General features: G+C 36.9%; 1 protein-coding gene across 4 annotated transcripts in view; it reads left to right on the plus strand.

Annotated features, from left to right (window-relative positions):
- UBN2 (ubinuclein 2) overlaps positions 1-20,270 on the plus strand; it is a 75,610-nt gene that overhangs the window by 1,606 nt on the left and 53,734 nt on the right. For 3 of the 4 annotated variants that reach the window (XM_026511869.4, XM_044388643.3, XM_026511881.4), the window contains exon 2: positions 3,664-3,756. In XM_026511869.4, coding sequence (XP_026367654.2) covers positions 3,664-3,756 — 93 coding nt within the window. The remainder of the gene's footprint in view (positions 1-3,663; positions 3,757-20,270) is intronic. The other variant, XM_026511875.4, reaches the window with a different exon arrangement.

Below are 20,270 nucleotides of genomic sequence, written 5' to 3' on the forward strand. Positions count from 1 at the left end.
TAAAAATATCATATTAAACAATGTCACTGGATTTTATTTCTTTTAAGGCCAGTTTATGTTTTTATTATTATTTACAAATACTGTTATGTGGTCAAATCACTACTAAACGTTTGCAACCAAAATGAATTGTTAAGGGTAGAGATCATTTTGGCCATTTCCACATTTTGTTCTTCAGACTCACTTTAGTGCCCCTACTATTTATTAATGTGATGTTATTTTTTTCCAAAAGGATTTTGAAAATACTAGATTGGAGCATTTTTCAAATAAATTGTATTTGATCTAATCAAAGTGAGTCTGCAGTTTTACTCCCTAACCTACTTTATAAATTACAGATGAAAAGCTTCATATTTGGGTAAAAGTACATTATGGTAGCTAACATTTACTGAATTCTTCCTGTGTGCGTGTTAGACACAGTTCTAAGTAAGGTGTATGGCTTATGGAATTTAGTTCAGCAGAGCTCCTTGAGGTAGGAGCCATTATCCCCACTTAACAAATGAGGAGGCTAATGCACAAAGTGCTTGTACGTAATTATATTAGTACTTCTTTCTATACCAATACCAATTCTCAGTAAAACAAAATTTCTTAAAGTTGTATAGTTTAAATTTAGAGGATCCTGCCAAAATGAACTGAAAGGAGAGTTACGGTAGAAATACAGAGATTTCTGTTATGATCCTCTTAATGCCATGATATTTATGCCATGATAAATTAATAATATGTACCTTGTAATTATTATGACAAAAAAGTTAATTTTGATAGCTTGCCTTGCTAATCTGATAATATCAGAACTACTAGTTTCATGTAATAGGAGAAAGATAAGTAATTTAGTTTAATTTTTTGTTTATACTATCAACTTAGGGGTATATTGGTCAGATTTTCTTGTATGTTCAGCCATATATCATTTGTCGTATTCCGAAAAAAAAATCTATTGTTTATACAGTGCACCTTTGCGACCAAGTTTTGCCAGATTTACCAACAATTACTACCAATGAACATATTTGTTATATAAGGAATTGTAGAAGACATTTCTCTGTTTTCCATGAAAGGAAGTTGTCATATTTCCGTGAAAGGAAATCCTAGTAGTAGAAACCAACAGAAAGCAAAATGAGACCAATAGAATTGATCTACAGAGTGGCGATTCCCAAATTTGGTTTTTCTTCCCCTCAAGGAGAGTCTAGTTATTTTTAAGGATGTTATAATATTTTCAAAGTAGTCTAAATTTTGAGTTGTTGTAATTGAAGAACTTATGTAACAGAGTTTTAGTAGAAAGGGGAGAGGGAAAGAGATGGTATAGAATGAAAAGAAAGATTCTAAATTTTGAAATAGCTCTCTATCACTGAATAAGATTTTAGTTGATAGGTATAGGTATATATAAATCTTTTGCATATGAATACCACCTATATTGGGGTGCATTTAAATCATCCCCCTTCATAAATACGAAATGAAGAGTAAAACCCTGATTAACTGAATGCAATCACAGTTTTTTGTATACTCTTATATTTTTTTGATGAGGAGAAGCACAGTTAAATGAGTGTATGTTGGCAACATATGAAAAACAAAACCCCTTCTTGTCAGGTTAAAAGGACACAGGTTAGCTATCTCTGTAGACTACTAAGCCCTGATTGAGGTGGTTCAGGATGGTGACTGAGGCTCTGCAATCGTCTCTGTCCTCAAAGATTAATCTGTTCACCATTTCTGGCTGAAGAGAAATAGCACGGTTTAGAAGTAAGTTCTGCCAGTAATTGATATGCAAGTAATTTTTGCTTAACTCTTAGTAAACCAGAAAATCAGTTAACTGGAACATCCACTTGTGAATGTGATTAGTTGAGCATTTACTATAAAAAGAATAAGTGATTATAGTGCCGATGTAGTTACACTGTTAGAGAATTCTGTGCTATTCCAATGCTTGTCGTACTGCATATTTTCGATAACATGTGAAAGATCTCCGGAAGGTGGTGTTAATGAGTTAACATCAAAGGACAAAATTATTATAATGTAATTGCCCGTGGGTAGTTGGTAATTTTGATATTCACTGATTTCCAGATTATCTTTTCACCTGAAAAACATAAAACTCACTTAGAGCCTTGATTGTGGGTAGGGGTTTCTTTCTTAACTGTGAGAGAAAAGTGAGTCACTTTTCTTAACTCGCTTTTTATAGACTGTGGAGAGTAAGAGGTTTACTCTTGATTCCTCAATAAAGTCTATACAGAACATTATACAATGGGATTTAAGGTGATTCTTATTAAAAATATATGTCCATGTGTTTACATTTCACATATAAAATGGGGCAGACCAGTAATAGGACCTAGTACTTGGACTTCACAGTGACATGAAGCAACAGTTGATTATGTCAAGGCATGGTGGTTGCTCACTGTCCTTTAGTCTTAAGGCTATTCCTGAACATGCCTAGTATTTATTTCATTATCGGTCTCTTCCTCCTGGTTTATTTATTCCTTTCAGGTCATATACATTTTTTCCACTGGTAAGTCCTGGGATAAAGGATTCTGTAAATACATTACTTATTACAATAGATCATTTAAATCATTGATTCTGAGATTAATTTTTTAGGCTTTCAGAATATACCTTTCATTCTAATGCCTTATGTCTGATGAATTGTATTCATCCTCTTCATATTTTTCTGTCATATTTTTAGACTAATTGTATCTCAGCCTTCATATCCAGGATGAAATGTGTCAGTTCCAAAGTGTGCAAATCTTTGTCCCCTCTGCAGTTTTTTCTTCAGGTTCAGCCGAATTGTATCCAGTATTTCCAGTATTTTACTTCAGTTAAAACATCTAGCCTTCCTTTTTAGATTAAAAAGTCAGTTGTCCATAATTAGATACAAGTAGCATTTTTATTCATATTCAGCTCCTTGTTTTCCCTTTTTTTTTGTATTGAAAACCTTTATGTATAGGAAAGGTGTCTGCTAAAATAGTAAACTTGAATAAAGGATGTGATTTATCTTTTTGTTTTGGTAAATAGATGGTGAATGTGGGATCCTAGCTGTGTGTGTGGTTTTTTAAAGCCATGTATTATGTTAACCTTTCATTCTCCTCTGCTAGAAGAAACCACAATAATGTAATCTGTTTGCAGCTTTCACTTTTCTAGCTTTGTTTAAGAGTAGCATGTACTCCCTGAGTGAATATTCATGGACAAGAAGGAGGTGATGTGGATTGAGCTTTTGATGCTGGGCCTCAGCAGAAGTTTGCAGCAGCTACAGATACCCTGTGATAGCTTAGGGCAGATGATTCAGGGTTGATGCTAATTAATAACCTGGAGAGCCTTTAAGAAGCATTTCCTGACCAAAGCAGTTGTTTTTTGGGGGAAAGATCTCAAACTAGAGTTATAAGTGGGATTTTCATTTTTACCTAATTTTCTTGGGGATTTTTTGGCCTTTTTATTTTGGATGGGGTGACCATAGATCATTTTGTAGGAGGAGACAATTTGTTGAGTTCTTAATGAACGAAAAACCTGAGAATGTGTAAGAATCCATTAAAACTGCAAGTATTTTTGCTACAAACCAACATTTCTTTCTAGTTACTTTTAATGCTTCTAACTTATTTGTTAATATTTGGAAAATTTGACTCTAATTATTAAATTTAAGGATGCATTCAACTCTGGTTGAAGTAATATTAATACTTCTATTTCTTTTCCTATTTGAATCAGAAGAAGCCCATTCACACAGAAGACCCATTTAATGATGAGCATCAAGAGAGGCAAGAAGTGGAAATGTTGGCTAAGAAGTTTGAAATGAAATATGTGAGTATAATATCCTCTTCATTTAGGTAATTTTACCTTATTGGCTTTTTTTTTTTTTTCCTCCTGGTGACTGGTTGGGAGGGCTTGTAATATCCATTGCCCACCTTTTTTGTTCTCCTAATGAGTCCAAATAAATGGTTAGACAAAGATTCTGATAGGTTTGTGATGGCTGTAATAGTAGCCATCATTTATTGTACTCCTTCTAGAGTCCAGGCAGCTTGCTTAACATACATTATCTCCCATCATTATAGTAAAACTACATAGTAAGTAATATTGACCACATTTTACAAATGAAGAAACTGAGGCTCTGAGCTCAGTGTCACACAGTGGCAAGAACCAGGCTGCATAGCCAGGTCCGTCTAGCTCGAATCTTTTGCCTTTCCTACTACCATTGAGAAGGCTACTTTAATTCCCTTGGTGTAGTAGTTCTTAAGCCTTCCTGCCTCTTTCGAGTTTAAGAGAATGAATGTGTGTATTTCTAGCATACACATTTCTGGGATCAGAATCAATCAGCAGCAGCATGAAATTTCTTTGAAAGTATCTTGTTTACCTTAAACATTCATGTACATTTTACGTTCTATGCCATAAATAGATTGATATTTGTTTTAATATAAAAGTGAATTCTGATTACCTGAATGTGACATTGCTTAACATTTTTCTCACATTTTCTAATATAATTGAGATTGTAGGATAGCTCCCTTCTTCCCCATCTTTATCCTATGGCTTTACTTCATGGCACTTTGCTAAAGCATAACTCATGAAAAACAAGACCCCTTCTGGTTCCTTAGTGAATATTGAAAAGTATCTCACAGAGATAGGAAGTCAGCTTACACTAACCCTGTCATTTATGTTATCCTCCAGATGCAAGTGGGATCTTGGTGGACCGTTGCTGGCTCCTTGTGCTAATGAATATGTTTGGGGTGGGGGAAATATATGAGAATACTTTGGAATGAAAGTCAGGTTGTAGGCCGTACTTTACCACCTACAAATTGTCCTTTGGTGAAGTTATTTAACCTTTTTGGGCCCCAGTTTTCTTTCTTTGAAGATTTTTCAAGGCTTCTCCTGGCTTTATATTCTGTGATGATATAATAATTTTAGGGATGGACTGGTGGGTATTTTGATGGAAAGAGTAGCAAAAGTTGTTAAACTGTAGTGTTTGATTACAATATAATGTTCTCAAATTATAAATCCTAACATACTATGGCTTTTTTTTTTTTTTAAGATTTTTATTTTTAAGTAATATCTACACCCAACATGGGGTTTGAACTCACAACCCTAAGATCAAGAGTCACATGCTCTACTGACTGAGCCAGCCAGGTGCCCCTGTGACTTTTTTATACAAGTTAACACATTGGTTAAATTTAATGTTTTAACCAGGCAATATATATACATGGTTCAGAACTAAAAAATTTTAGAGTGAAAAATCTTCCTATTGTTCACCCACATAATCTCACTTCCTAGAGGCATGTTTTGGGGGGGGTCCTTCCAGAGGTATTTTATGTATTTATGTATTTTATGTAATGTATTACCCCCACCCCACATCTCTCTCTCTCTCTCTTTTTTTTTTTTTTAAAGATTTTATTTATTTGTTTGAGAGAGAGTCAGAGAGAGCACAAGCAGGGGGAGAGGCCGAAGGAGAGGGAGAAGCAGGCTCCCCAGTGAGCCAAGAGCCTGACATGGGGCTCGATCCCAGGACCCCAAGATCACGACCTGAACTGAAGGCAGACGCTTAACCGACTGAGCCAACCAGGCACCCCCTACCCCCTCAACATCTCTTTTTACACATACTACAGAAGATGCAGTTCTGCTCTTTGCTTTTTTTTCAGTTACTCTAACTTGGAGATTTTTTCTTATCAGCACAAAGAGAGCTTTCTTATCTTTCTCTCTCTCTCTCTTTTAGGGCTGCATGGTATTCCATTGTATGGACATATCACAATTTATTTAACCAGTCCCCAGATGATCTCAGTTGTTTCCAAAAATTTGCTCTTGTAAATAGTGCTAAAGTAAATTACTTAGTAGCATGGCATTTCACACATTTGCAAGTTTATCTGTTGGACAGATTCCTAGAAGTGGAATTTTTAGGTCAAAAAATTTATGTGTTTATTTAGTTTGGGTATAGATTACCAAATTACCAGTTCCTAAGTTACCAGTTTCCATTCCCTCCAGCACTACATTAGAGTCCTTATTTTTGCGTAAGTTTTAAAACTAAGGATTAGAATTGTCCTTTATAAATGGAAAAATTCCTAGCATATGCTCCTATAAGTAATGTGATTCAGTATGTGATGTGTTGCCTCAGAGTTAGCATTAAATCATCTTGGGGAGCCCTTGGTTCATATTTGGCATGGAAAAACCAATGTTCTGAAGAAGTTGGTTGATGTATAAAATTGAGTTCCAGATAACTGGGATATCTCCGGGCCCTGTCATTGTGCAAGGATAAAATGTTGTTCTTATTATAATTCAAATTAATGGGCTATAATTCTTCTCTATATTTTTATTTTGGCTACTCTCTCTCTTATTTCCATTCTAAGTAGAGATTTAAAATGTCCTACCTCATGAAGCCTTTATGTGCCATGAGTATTATAGGCATTAAATGTATATATCATAACAAATTATTAGGACCCTTGTAAGAAAACCATCCAGCTAAAAGTGACCTGGAAGAAGACGCCACATCCAGCTCTAGGCTCTGGGCTATCACAAAAGATGACTTCTGAACAACTGAGGTTTTTTTGGTGTTCAGGGATAGCAAATTCAGGTGTCTATGTGTCTATTTTTACTTATGTATTATGTTATATGTATATTTTAAGTAAAGAAACTTTTAAATATTGTATGTAAAATCTTGCAAAATGTTAACCTACCAAGGTTACATTTCCCTTAAAAAATTTCTTTTGGCAGGGATAAAAAGAGGACTTAATTCTTGGAGGCTTATAAAACAAAAGCTAGCCACCTTTTCTTCTTATTTTTGTTTCCTTCGTATTATAATTCAGATGTCCTCATCATTATTTCTGAAAATCACTTAAGGTTACTTCTAGCTCTTTGTTTCTTGGAATAAAAGGTGCAGTTTTTTGTTAAGTTTTGTGTATAAAAAAGTATTTGAGCATTTACATTAGATGTACAAAGGGGCATGATAGTTCCTCTCTCCTGGAACTTTCAAAATACATGGAAAGACAAGACATACATATGACACACAAATGTAGTACCAAGCAGTGTCTATGGGATTCAAAGACTCTGGGGATTTGAAAGTGGGTAGAAGGGCCAGTTCCATTCTTGAAATTGGAAGGAATTTTGGAGACTCTGGTGCAGAGTCCTTGAATGGGTTCTTCCAGTCTCCCGTGGAACCACATTTCTCTGTAATCCCTGGAATAGCTTTTCTACCCTTTGTAGGATATTCAGTGGATAAGAGGCAGTGACAATGTATTCTAGTGGAGGGAGCACAGGATTATGAGTTAACACAGCTGGATTCTGATCCTGTCTTTGCCATATTAACTAGCTGGGTGACCTTAGTACAGGCTCTTGGCTTTTTTATGCTTTGGTATTTGTGAGGGGAAAACAAGATCTGCCTAGCCAACTTTATATTTATAGCACAGGGGTTTTGTCAACGTCAGATGAAAAAATAGATTTTTAATGTTGGAAATATTTAAAGTGCTATCTAAATATGAAATAGTGTTTATTTAAACATATCACTCTTGTAGAGAACTGCTCTGTCTTACTCTGTACATGTCATAAATTCTTTTTAACATAAACATGTATGGGATTTTTTAACCTCTGTTAACTGACTACCCCATGGATTTTGATCTTTTAGTTTAGTTCGGGCATTCTGTTCCAAATGGCCTTTATCTTTAGCCCTTCAATCACTGTTTACAGGTTCTTCTTAATTATTAGGGACTTCTTAAAGACCACAATAAATTATTTGGGATCCTTTAAGAAACTCATTGGGTCAAAAGTGACCTGGGAGAAGACCAGCACTTTGTCCAGTGCTAGGTTTTCCCAAAAGATCACTCTTAAACCATCACTGAAGATCTTTATTAACTATACTTTATTGTCAAATAGTTCCTTAAGTGTTCTGTAGTTCAGGAGTAGCAAATTCAGATGTCCCCAAGATGCCCACTGAACACCAGTGAAGCAGGCCAGGTGGACAGTAAAGGTGGGGGTTATCTGAACTAGAGGACAGCTGCTACTCAGCTCCAGCCCTTGTCACTTCGCAGGGACCGGGCCTTAGGGTTTCCAGATCTTTACATTTCTCAAAAGAAGGCTGAAATCTGGATTTTCCTCTTTGTTTTCTTACTTTTAAATGTTGGCTTCTAGTTAAAACACCTGCTTGGGGCCCCTGGGTGGCTTAGTCGTTAAGTGTCTGCCTTCAGCTCAGGGCGTGATCCCAGCGTTATGGGATTGAGCCCCACATCAGGCTCATCCACTGGGAGCCTGCTTCTTCCTCTCCCACTCCCCCTGCTTGTGTTCCCTCTCTCACTGGCTGTCTCTGTCAAATAAATAAATAAAATCTTAAAAAAAAAAAAAAAAAAAACACCTGCTGGATAAAATAGAACACCCGTGGGTCACATCCAGCTCTCAAGCCCTAGTTTGGAGACATGGGTATACTTGCTTCAGTATTTTTTTTTTTTTTCTAATTTATTTAACTCAGCAGTCCATCCACACTTATATCCTGCCCCTTCTCTTCTGTGAGTGGAGTGGTTGGTACAAGTGGGAGGGCATGCCATTTCCATTGTGGAGGAGAATGTGTTTGCAGTAAGTTTCAGAGAACTGAGCAAGTTAAACACTATTGGGGGTTTCCAGATATGGGGACAAATAAGATGCACTGAGGGGTGGCTGGGTCTATAAGTGATGTTATCGATGAATTGAGTGGTGTGTTGGAGGCCTGGGAGGCAAGTTTATGGGCTTCTCGTGGTCTTGAGTATGTGTAGCCATTGCTTGTGCTGGAGAGTTGTGTGAAGTGGAACAGGCTGCCACTTGTGGGAGAGGGAAGGAGAACTGTGGAGCTAGGACGTGTCCTTTCTCTTACAGCAGTTGCTTGGGGAAGAAGGACTGAGACGGTCTTGGTAGTTGAAATGCAGTAATAGAAATTATAGGGAGTATAAAATTATTAAAAACAGCACCTGGTATCGAATGGTTTGTTTTTTCCCCTCTATCCGGTCCTGTTTTTATTGCCTGTGTCTTGTTTCCTCTTATGTTACTCTTCAGGTAACGTGACCGTGCACGTTCAGCATCAATTGCTACGTATTTTCTTGGGAAAAGAAAAACTAGTCGGTACTTAATTTTACCTAGAGTATACTAAATTGGTTGTTGTACATAAATCTTATTACAGAGCTAAGTCCAACTTTGGACACTTCTCTATAGGCTCCAGATTTTTCTTGTTGGTTACTATAGGAAGGAAGCAGGATGCAGTTTAAAGAGGCTTGTGTTCTTTTTTCCTCATTGGCAATTTTAAGGCTCCACATGTTTAGGCTGAATATCCTACTTTCCTGAATATCCTGAATTTCCAGCTCAGTTCTTAGATGGTTTCTAGATTGTGTACCCTTTTTCTGAGGCCATACGTACCGTAGATCAATGAATGCGGTTCGCACTTTTTCTCTAAGCCTTCTTATAGTGCATAGGGTATAAGATCACCTGTGGTGTTTGGAAGATTTCTTTTAGTGATTTTTCTCACTCTGTTACCCCAGCCATCTTGAAAGGTCATGCTATTCCGGAATTGGATATAAATTCAGTAATCTAAATGAAAGTGCTTAGCACAGTATCGGGTGCCTAGCAGTGGCTCAGCTAAGACGTTCGAATCTGAATGACCTATGGAATAGGAAGACGTGTATTCTGCCAAGCATTTATTAGCATTTCTGAAATCTCATTATGACTTTAAAATTCACTTACTTTACCGTATAGAGTTTGAATACAACATTTAATGCTTAATTCTATGCGATTTTAAACTCTTAAAGCCCTAATAGCTTCATATTTATTTTAAAAGGGAGGATAAAGGTAGATTTGATGGTAAAAAAGTAGTTCTGAGAAGTCTTCTAAGTAAAGCAGTTGGAAAAAAAAAAGCAGTTCAAATGGAGTTAATATTGCTTTAATCAAAAACAAAGTATATTTATAAAAAGTCTTGATTTTCTTGTTGTATGGCTTTTAAAATTGATTTTGTCCTGATATGTTTTAAAGAATGACAGTATCTTTTAATGTAATTTAATTTTATTTTCAGTATAGTTAACATATAGTTTTATATTAGTTTCAGGTGTGTATAATACAGTGATTCAGCACTTTTGTACTTTACTCAGTGCTCATTATGATAAGTATACTCTTAATCCCCTTCACCTATTTCACCCATCCTTCCCTCCCCACCAACCTCTGCTCTGGTAATCATTAGTTTGTTCTTTTATGGTTAAGAGTCTGTTGGTTTGCCTCTTTTTTCCCTTGTTCGTTTCTTTTGTTTCTTAAATTCCACATATGAGTGAAATCATATGGTATTTGTCTTTCCCTAACTGACTTACTTCACTTAGCATTATATCCTCTAGATCCATCCGCGTTGTCCCAAATGGCAAGACTTCATTTTTTTACTCCTAATATTCCATTGTGTGTGTGCGTGTGTGTACACATACATACACATACCGTATCTTCTTTATTCATTCATCTACTGATGGACACTTGGGTTTCTTCCATAATTTGGAAGTAATGCTGTAAATAATGTAAATAATACTGTAAATACTGCAATAAGAAAATGGCAATATTTGGAATAATTGTATAATTTCCAATGAGTGACTTCTTCACAGTAAATACTACTCAAGTGGAAAGGAAATATGCTTTTACACTTGAAATAATTATGGCTTGTTTAAAAAGTGTCCTCAAATATGAGACTGATGCAAGTGGATGTGAGAAAATATTTATTCACTCTTTCTGGGAGGTTTAAGAATTCTCTAGTTACTCATATTAGACAATCATCTGCACTTGCTGAGATTAGTGCTTCCTTGGGAACTTCCTTGGCTGGTTTTCCTCTGTATGTTTTGGTCTTATGTTAGGTCTGGTCCATAAAGATAACATGGTAGGACTTTGAGTAAAACAGTTTGGATAAATACTTGTTAACACCACCACAAAATAAATTCTATTTATGAAGCACAAGTACCAGTGTATTTAGCTTCTATAGGCCAACAACATTACTATATGTAGTATGATACTACATATACAGCAAAAACATCATAACCTTTTATTTTTTTATTTATTTATTTTTTTAATAATGATTTTTTATTATATTATGTTAGTCACCATACAGTACATCCCCGGTTTTCAATGTAAGGCTCGATGATTCATTAGTTGTGTATATCATAACCTTTTAAAACAAACTGAGGTTGGAGGGGTTCTTAAATACAGGGCAAGGAAGAATTCTTAAGTAAGAGTTTTCTCTTTTGCAGTTACCAGTTGTAATCACTTGCCATGACATGCCCTTTCAGTTTCTTGGCCTCTTTGAGTTAAACAAATTCTCTTCAACTTCCTTAAATCCATTAGGAACAATCGAGAATCAGCAGTTTTAGGGTATTTGGAAGGAAGGCCCAAATCCTAAGTGGTGATTAAAGAAATCTGTTTATACTGTATCTGTGCTGTTAAGTCAGCTCTTGGCTGTCTTTCCACTGACTTAAATTTCTCCTCTTTTCTATCGGTAGGTTAAGGAAATCAACAGAAGTGGAGAAGGATAAGGTTGTGACTGGGCTGGGACAAATAGGGAAGCTTGGTGACCAAGAGATATTTTCTTCTCAGTTATAAGACTGCAGTCTTAACATACAGTATCATGCTTCCTCTGTCTTCCAGAGGTGATCAGTGGACATTGCTTATTAGTTAGGTTTCTTATTACCTGGAGGCAACTGGGGAAGGGGGTCCTGTACTAAGAACATCTTGTTTCTTTTCTTTTCTTTCTTTTTTTCTTTTTAAAATTGATTTATTTGAGAGAGAGCAAGCAGTGGGTGGGGAGAGGAAGAGAATGCTCAAGTGGACTCCCACTGAGCACAGGGCCAATAGGGCTCGATCTCATGACCTGTGAAATCATGACCTGAGCCAAAACCAAGAGTCAGATGCCCAGCTGACTGAGCCACCCAGGCGCCCCTTGTTTGTTTTCCAGCTTAGTGTTTATAGTGTAATCAGACAGCATTGGCTTGAAACACTGATTATCAGGTTAAACAGGTACTAATGATTCAGTAAGTCATTTTCTTCTGAGTCATAGTAAACCAGTACCCTAGGGAAATAGATTTAAAGGGGGTTCTTCATTTTAGGTGTAGCAAAACTCAAGGTTTTCTTTTCTTAGTTTGGAAGGTAAACTTTGTGTTTTTATCAGAGGCATTTATTGTGTAAACTGTGAAACATCAGCAGCTGCAGCAGTCCAGGGAATTTATCAAATAAGACTGATACTACTGCAGGGAGTCTCCTTGCTAAGGCTGCTGGAAAAGAGACCAGTTCAAAAAAGGCCTAGTGGGGAGGACACTCTAATATAATCCTTTGCCAATCTATGTTGAGTTCCTTTAGGTGAAATTTTAATATTTGTGAATAGTCTTTTTGGCAACTCTCCAACATTTGGTTCAGTTTATACCATTTGCATATCACTGGACTTGAGCGTAATTGGGGAACTAGAGAACTACAGGGTGGAGAATAGAAAAGAAGAGGTGAGGCAGAAAGGGCGAGCCAAGGGAAGGCCAGGAGATGAGGAAAAGTAAATTGAGGCCAGAAAACTATACTCTGGTGGCCTCTGTGATGAAGGAAGGAACTGTGGTGTGCCTGACAGTAAATGCTTTGGCAGAAAGCCATTGGTAGGTAGAGGAAAGGCTATTTAACCCTGGCTATTGGGGAGGAAATTAGGAAAGAGCTACTTGGGCATGAGTGTGTCAAATACAGCTTGTCCAAAGCACTTTCCCCACAATGGGACTAGGAAGCAGAACCGTATACGGAGTGAAAACACAAATGGTATTGAATATTTGGTGGTCCAGACCTAAGAAAATAAAATTCTTGAATAGGTCATACATATACTTAAGAAAAACTCGAAAGATACAAAGGGAATATGATGTAAAGTAAATCTCTCTCCTATTCCTGACTCCCAGCTAACCAGTTCCCTCCTCAGAGATAACCACCATTGGAGTTTCTTTTCCTAGAGATGTATTTATGTAAGCATTTACATATTTCAAAGATCTTGTTCACTGTAAAAGAATATATAAATACAGATAAACAGAATAAAATAAAAATCTCCTAATCATCTGTAACCCCACTGCCAGGCATAACCACTGTTCGTAGTTGGATGTGCATCCTTTCAGGGCTTTTGAAGATGACTGTATGCTTATGAATGTGCTCTCTTGCACTTTAAAAAATTCCTTTTAATCATCCAAGTAACACATGGATACGTGCCTGTTATTAAAAACAAATTCAAAGTGTTACAGCTCCTTTGCAATTTGTCCAGCAGGTTTTCCAGTTCCTACCAAAGGAAAAAAAGTTCGAAGAATACATATTAAGCCAAAATCTTTCTTCACCACTGCCTCCAGTTATATCCCTTCCCTATTGGTAATAACCATGGTGATCTCCTTGTTAGAATTCTTTGAACGTTTAATATACATCTGTAGGCGTATATTGCTGTGTTGTGTTTCTCATAAATGAGATCTTATTGTTTATATGAGAATTAAAAAAGTAAGATCTTGTTATTTTAATGTCATCTCCACAATTACCAGTTAAGTTGAACACTGTCAAATGCTTAGTGAATATTACCTTTTCTGTGAATAGCCTGAACTATACATAGCATTTGGTAAATGCTTTTGTTACCTTCTATATTATTAAATATTCTTCTACTGCATTAAACATAATTCTACCACATTATTTTAAAATGGCTGTTAATGTTGAATGCATGTATCATAGAATATGTGATTTATGCCTTCATTATTGTTATGATGCTATAATTGATAGGATGCTTGGTGAAGATCTTAGACTTGTAAGATCCTTTGTTGAGAAGGATTATTACTCAGATTAATACTATGACCGTTAAGTAAAGGTTTAGCCATTTTGTTTACTGTCATTGATTTACATTTACTTAATTAGCCATTTTATTGCATATATTAGATTATGACTCATAACTATTAATAACAGCTGTACTTTCCTGTGGTAACTGCTGATCACCTTGACTAGACTTAAGTGTTCCTAAATCTCTCTAGTTATGCATTAAGTTATTTGTACTTCTGCATATGTGTGAATGTGCCCATTCTGACAGAACCTGTTTACATTTTAGTTTTCCCTAGGTAAGTCTTACAGGCAGCTAGCTGTGCCTAGACAAAAAATATGTTAGGAGAACAGAAAAAGATCATTTTGATTTTAAGTAGAAAGCATCGAGGAGAAAAAATTTTAAACTTACTGGCTGGAGAGGGTGGGAGAATTCAGAGAGGAGTAAGAGATTATTCCCAATAAGGGGAAGGCAGAAAAAAGATAAGCTTAAGTGTGTTTCGGAGAAAAGTGGACAGATAGATTGAATGGATCAAAGTGTCCAAGTTGGAAAATGATAAGAAAAAGTTGGAAAGGTAGTTTAAATCAGCATGTAGAAGGCATTTAATTAATTCCATATTAAGGGTTTTGGATTTATTTTATAATAGCTGAGATGCTTCTGAAGCAGTTTGAGCAGGGAAATGATATGAAATGGTATTTTAGAAATATTAATTAGATGATATGAAGGATAAGTTAGGATAAATGAGGGAAGAGAGGCTAATTAACACATCACATTTAAGTGAAAACAATGGCCGACATTATAGCAATGGCAGGTGGAATGGAAATTGTAGATGTGAATATTCACATGAACAGAGGTTTGTGGTGAGAGAGTTAAAGTAGGAATCATCATGAGGAGGTTCTAAAAATCAGCACTATTGAAAGATAATTTAAGTACGTACAATTAATTCATTTTAATCGTACAATTTTATGGATTTTGACAAATCACACAGTCATATAACCACTACCTCAAACATATAGAACAATTTCATCTTCCCAGAAAGTTCCCTTTTACCTCTCTACAAGTAATCCTGTCCCTTTAGCCTTAGTCCCTGGCAATCTCAGATCTACTTCGTGTCCATGTAGGTTTTTTGTTTGTTTTTGTTTTGCCATTTCTAGAGTTTTCTGTAAATGGGAGTCTTAAAGTCTTTTATGTCTGGCCCCTTTCAGTTAACATGAATTAATTCATGAGTTGCATGTTATCAGCAGTTCCTTCTCTTGTGTTGGTACATAGTAATCCTTTTATGTGGGTGTATCCCAGTTTATCCATTCACTGGATGATGGGCATTGGGTTGTTTCTGGTTTTTGGCTGCTATGAATAAAGGTGCTGTGAACATTAGCATATAGGTCTAAATGTGAACACATGTTGTCATTTTTCTTGACTAAATAGTAAGAGTGGGATTGTTAGGTCATATGGGAAGTGTATGTTTAGCTTTATAAGAAGCTGGCAAACTGTTTTTCAGAGTGGCTATATATCATTTTTGCACCAGTCATGTAGGAGAGCTTATTAGCTCCATATCCTTGTTAACATTTAGTATCATCGGTCTTTTTTTTTTTTTAAGATTTATTTATTTATTTGACAGAGAGAGAGAGAGCCAGCCAGCGAGAGAATGAACACAAGCAGGGGGTATGGGAGGGGAAGAAGCAGGCTCCCAGCAGAGCAGGGAGCCCAGTGCGGGGCTCTATCCCAGGACCCTGGGATCACGCCCTGAGCAGAAGGCAAATCCTTAACGACTGAGCCACCCGGGCGCTCCAGTATCATCAGTCTTTAAATTTTAGCTAACAGTGGAGTTTTAAGGCAGAAAAATAGAATGAATAAAGTGGGACTGTCAAATGGGAGAAGCTAATTTGGAGGTGACTGACAGTGGGGACACTGGTTTCAGTTCTTGGTATTGAGTTTAAGATGTCTCCAAGTGGGGAAATGAGTGCAGAGATTCTATAACTTTTAGTATAGAACTTAAAAAAAAAATTATTTATTTATTTAGAGAACAAGTGCTGGTGGGGGGGTGGGCAGAGGGAGAAAGAGAATCTTAAGCAGACTCCCTGCTGAGTGCTTCACGACCCTGAGATCATGACCTGAGCAGAAATCAAGAGTCCAGCACTCAACCGCACTCAACCGACTGATCCACCCAAGCACCCTTCTTTTATAGAACTTTTAATAGAATGACACTTTGAAGTCAGCTAATCATGAGCTTGAAGATTGGCTCAATTACTTTCCCTGTGATCTTAGACAGCTTATTTGCCATGTCCAAGCTTTAGCTTTTCGCATTTGTCAATTATGAAATAATAGGTAGTTACAGTTAGAATAGGTGTTAATGTGGAGTGCCTGGGTGGCTCAGTGGGTTAAGCGTCTGCCTTAGGCTCAGGTCATGATCCCAGGGTCCTGGGATCGAACCCCTGTGTTGGGCTCCTGGCTCAGCGGGGAGCCTGCTTCTCCCTCTCCCCCCATTTGTGCACACACTCTCTCTCTCAAATAAATTAATAAAATCTTAAGAAAAAAAAGAATAGGTGCTAATGCAAAATTAGCCCTCAGAGAGTAGTAGCTAGCAGCAGCAGCAGCAGCATTGGTACTTGAATATATCTTCTGTGCCCCCAGTAACTTAGGACTTTCTTGCAGATCTCTGAATTTTCTCCCTTCCTAACTGATCTCCCTGTCTGTGTTCATCCCCCACCACAATAGCAGGAATGATTTTGTTAAGCACTAATCTTGTCAGGTTACTTCCCTGTTCTAATCCTTTCAGTGGCTTCCACAAGTGATTACTTCCACTCGTCTTTGGGCATAAACGTCTCAGGAAAGCCTTGGTTAAGTCCTCTGTTAAAAAGGTCTAGTACCACCTGTATTTTCCTTTCTACTATTTATCATTACTGTAATTATTTGTATAATCTTTCTCCTGTCTACAATACTATAAAATCCATGAAGACTGGCACTTGGTAGGTACTTAGTTAATTTGTTGAGTAGATTGTCATCTTTTAAGTTTCTTCAGGACAGGACTTTTCATACTTAAATTCTTTTTTTCTATTAACACTATTTTATTTCATTTTTCTTTTTCAAACTTTTGTTTAAATTCTAGTTAGTTAACATAGTGTAATATTGGTTTCAGGAGTAGAATTTAGTAATTCATCATTTACATACAACAGCCAGTGTTAATATAACAGGTGCCCTCCATAATGCCCATCACCCTTTAGCCCATCCTGCCCATCAACCCTTAGTTTGTTCTCTGTCGTTAAGAGTCTCTTATGGCTTGCTTCCTGCGTCTTTTTCTCTTAAATTTAAATTCTTTCTGATATTTAATATATTACTTTCTCTTTAAAAAATTTTATTTAAGTAATTTCTGCACCCAACATGAAGCTCGAACTCATGACCCCATGATCAAGAGCCACATACTCTTCCAACTAAGCCAGCTAGGCACCCCAACATATTACTTTCTATAGCGTAAGTTCTTAACAGATATTCTTGAATCTAAGTAGTGGTTCGAAATAAGCTTACATAGAATTATCAGGTCAAATAAAGTGTTTTAAAAATTATTTTAGTGTATTTCCGTTATGACATTAATACTTCATAGAAAGTTTGGAAAATAAAGAAGAAGCAAAAGAAGACCGTGTGAAAGTATGGCAGAATTCTTGGCAGATTCTTTCAGATTGCTTTCCAGAAGTTTCATGGTATACTGTTACCAGCACTGCTTGAGCAGTCCTGTTTCTTCTCCATTTTCCCAGAATTTAAAAAGTTTAAAATTTGATAGATGATATAAGTATCTTTAATTCCATTTATTTGATCTATGACGTACTCTCCACTGAATTGTAATGTTGCCTTTCTCATGTTAAATTCTTGAACATTGTTGTCTGTTTATGTTTATTCTTCTATTCCAGGACTTTATTTATTTTTAATAATAACTCCCAGAACTTTATTTATTTTTAATTTAATTTAATTTTTAAATTTTAATTCCTGTATAGTTAACATATCGTGTTTCTCTTAGTTTCAGGTGTACAGTATAACGATTCAGCAATTCTGTATATTATTCAGTGCTTATCAAGATAAGTGTACTCTTAATCCCCTTCACCTATTTCATTCCCCCCTCCCTACCTCTCCTCTGGTAACTATCAGTTTGTTCACTATAGTTAAAAGTCTGGGGGCGCCTGGGTGGCACAGCGGTTTAGCGTCTGCCTTCGGCTCAGGGCGTGATCCCGGCGTTCTGGGATCGAGCCCCACATCAGGCTCCTCCGCTGGGAGCCTGCTTCTTCCTCTCCCACTCCCCCTGCTTGTGTTCCCTCTCTCGCTGGCTGTCTCTCTCAGTCAAATAAATAAATAAAATCTTTAAAAAAAAAGAAATCTGATTTTTGGTTTGTCGCTTTTTTCCTCTTTGTTCATTTCTGTTGTTTCTTTTCTTTTTCTTTTTCTTTTTTTTTAAGATTTATTTATTTATTTGACAGAGAGACACAGCCAACGAGAAAGGGAACACAAATGGGGGAGTGGGAGAGGAAGAAGCAGGCTCCCAGCGGAGCAGGGAGCCCGATGCGGGGTTCGATTCCAGGACCCTGAGATCACGCCCTGGGCCGAAGGCAGACGCTAAACAACTGAGCCACCCAGGCGCCCCATTTCTGTTGTTTCTTAAATTCACGTATGCGTGAAATCATATGGTATTTGTCTTTCTCTGACTTAACTTCACTTAACATTTTACTCTCTAGATTCATCCATGTTGTTGCAAATAACAAGATTTCGTGCTTTTTATGGGTGAATAATATTCCTCTGTGTGTGTATACACTACATCTTCTTTATCCATTCATCTACTGATGGACCTTTGGGTAGCTTCCATAATTTGGCTATTGTAAATAATGCTGCAATAAACATGGGGGTGCATATATCTTTTTGAATTACTGTTTTCATGTTCTTCAGGTAAATACCCAGTAGTGGAATTACTGCATCACATGGTAATTCTGTTTTTAATTTTTTGAGGAACCTCCTTCCACAGTGGCTGTACCAGTTTGCATTCCCACCAACAGTGCACAAGTGTTCCTTTTTCTCCATACCCTTGCCAACAGTTGTTTTTTGTGTTTTTGATTTTAGCCATTCTGACAGGCATGAGGTGATATCTCATTGTGGTTTTGATTTGCATTTCCCTGAAGATGTGTGATGTTGAGCATCTTTTCATGTCTGTTGGCCGTCTGTGTGTCTTCATTGAAGAAATGTCTGTTCGTGTCTTCAGCCCATTTTTCCTTTTTTCTTTTTTCTTTTTTTTTTTTTTTTAGGTTTTATTTATTTATTTGACAGAGAGAGACAGCCAGTGAGAGAGGGAACACAGGCAGGGGGAGTGGGAGAGGAAGAAGCAGGCTCTTAGCGGAGGAGCCTGATGTGGGGCTCGATCCCAGAACGCCGGGATCACGCCCTGAGCCGAAGGCAGAAGCTTAATGACTGCGCCACCCAGGCGCCCCTTCAGCCCATTTTTCAAGCAGATTATTTGGGTTTTTTTTGGTGTCAAGTTGTATAAGTTCTTTATGCGTTTTGGATGCTAACCCCTTACTGGATATGTCACTTGCAAATATCTTCTCCCATTCAGTAGGTTGTCTTTTTGTTTTGTTGATTGTTTCCTTGGCTGTGCAGAAGCTTTTCATTTTGATATAGTCCCAATAGTTTATTTTTGCTTTTGTTTTTCTTGCCTTGGGAGACACATCTAGAAAAATGCTGCAATGGCTGATGTCTGAGAGATTATTGCCTGTGATCTCTTCTAGTATGTTTATGGTTTCAGGTCTCAACATTGAGGTCTTTAATCCATTTTGGATGTTTGTGTGTGGTGTAAGAAAGTGGTCCAGTTTCATTCTTTTGCATGTTGCTGTCCAGTTTTCCCAGCACCATTTGTTGAAGGGACTGTCCCTCTATATATTCTTGCCTCCTTTGTTGAAGATTAATTGACCATATAATCATGGGTTTTTTTCCTGGGCTTTCTATCCTGTCCCATTCATCTGCGTGTCTATTTTTGTGCCAGTACCGCACTGTTTTGATTGCTACAGCTTTGTAATATAACTTGAAATCTGGGATTGTGATACCGCCAGCTTTGTTTTTCAAGTTTGCTGTGGCTATTTGGGGTCTTTTGTGGTTCCATACAAATTTTAGGATTGTTTGTTCTGGTTTTGTGAAAAATGCTGTTGGTGTTTTGATAGAATTTACATTAGATCTATATATTGTTTTGGGTAGTATAGACATTTTAACAGTATTTGTTCTTCCAGTTCGTGAGCATGGCATATCTTTCCATTTGTGTCATCTTCAGTTTCTTTCATCAGTATTTTATAGTTTTCAGAGTACAGGTCTTTCACTTCCTTGGTTAAGTTTAATCCTTGATATTTTATTATTTTTGGTGCAGTTGTAAAGGAGATTGTTTTCTTAATTTCTCTTTCCGCTGCTTCATTTTTAGCATATAGAAGTGCAGTAAATTGGGGTGCATGGGTCGCTCAGTCAGTTAAGTGTCCAACTCTTGGTTTCAGCTCAGGTTGTGATCTCATGGGTCATGAGATCAAGCCCCATGTCAGACTCT

Source organism: Ursus arctos, unplaced genomic scaffold (genome assembly GCF_023065955.2).
Source record: "Ursus arctos isolate Adak ecotype North America unplaced genomic scaffold, UrsArc2.0 scaffold_3, whole genome shotgun sequence".
Taxonomy (NCBI): domain Eukaryota; kingdom Metazoa; phylum Chordata; class Mammalia; order Carnivora; family Ursidae; genus Ursus; species Ursus arctos.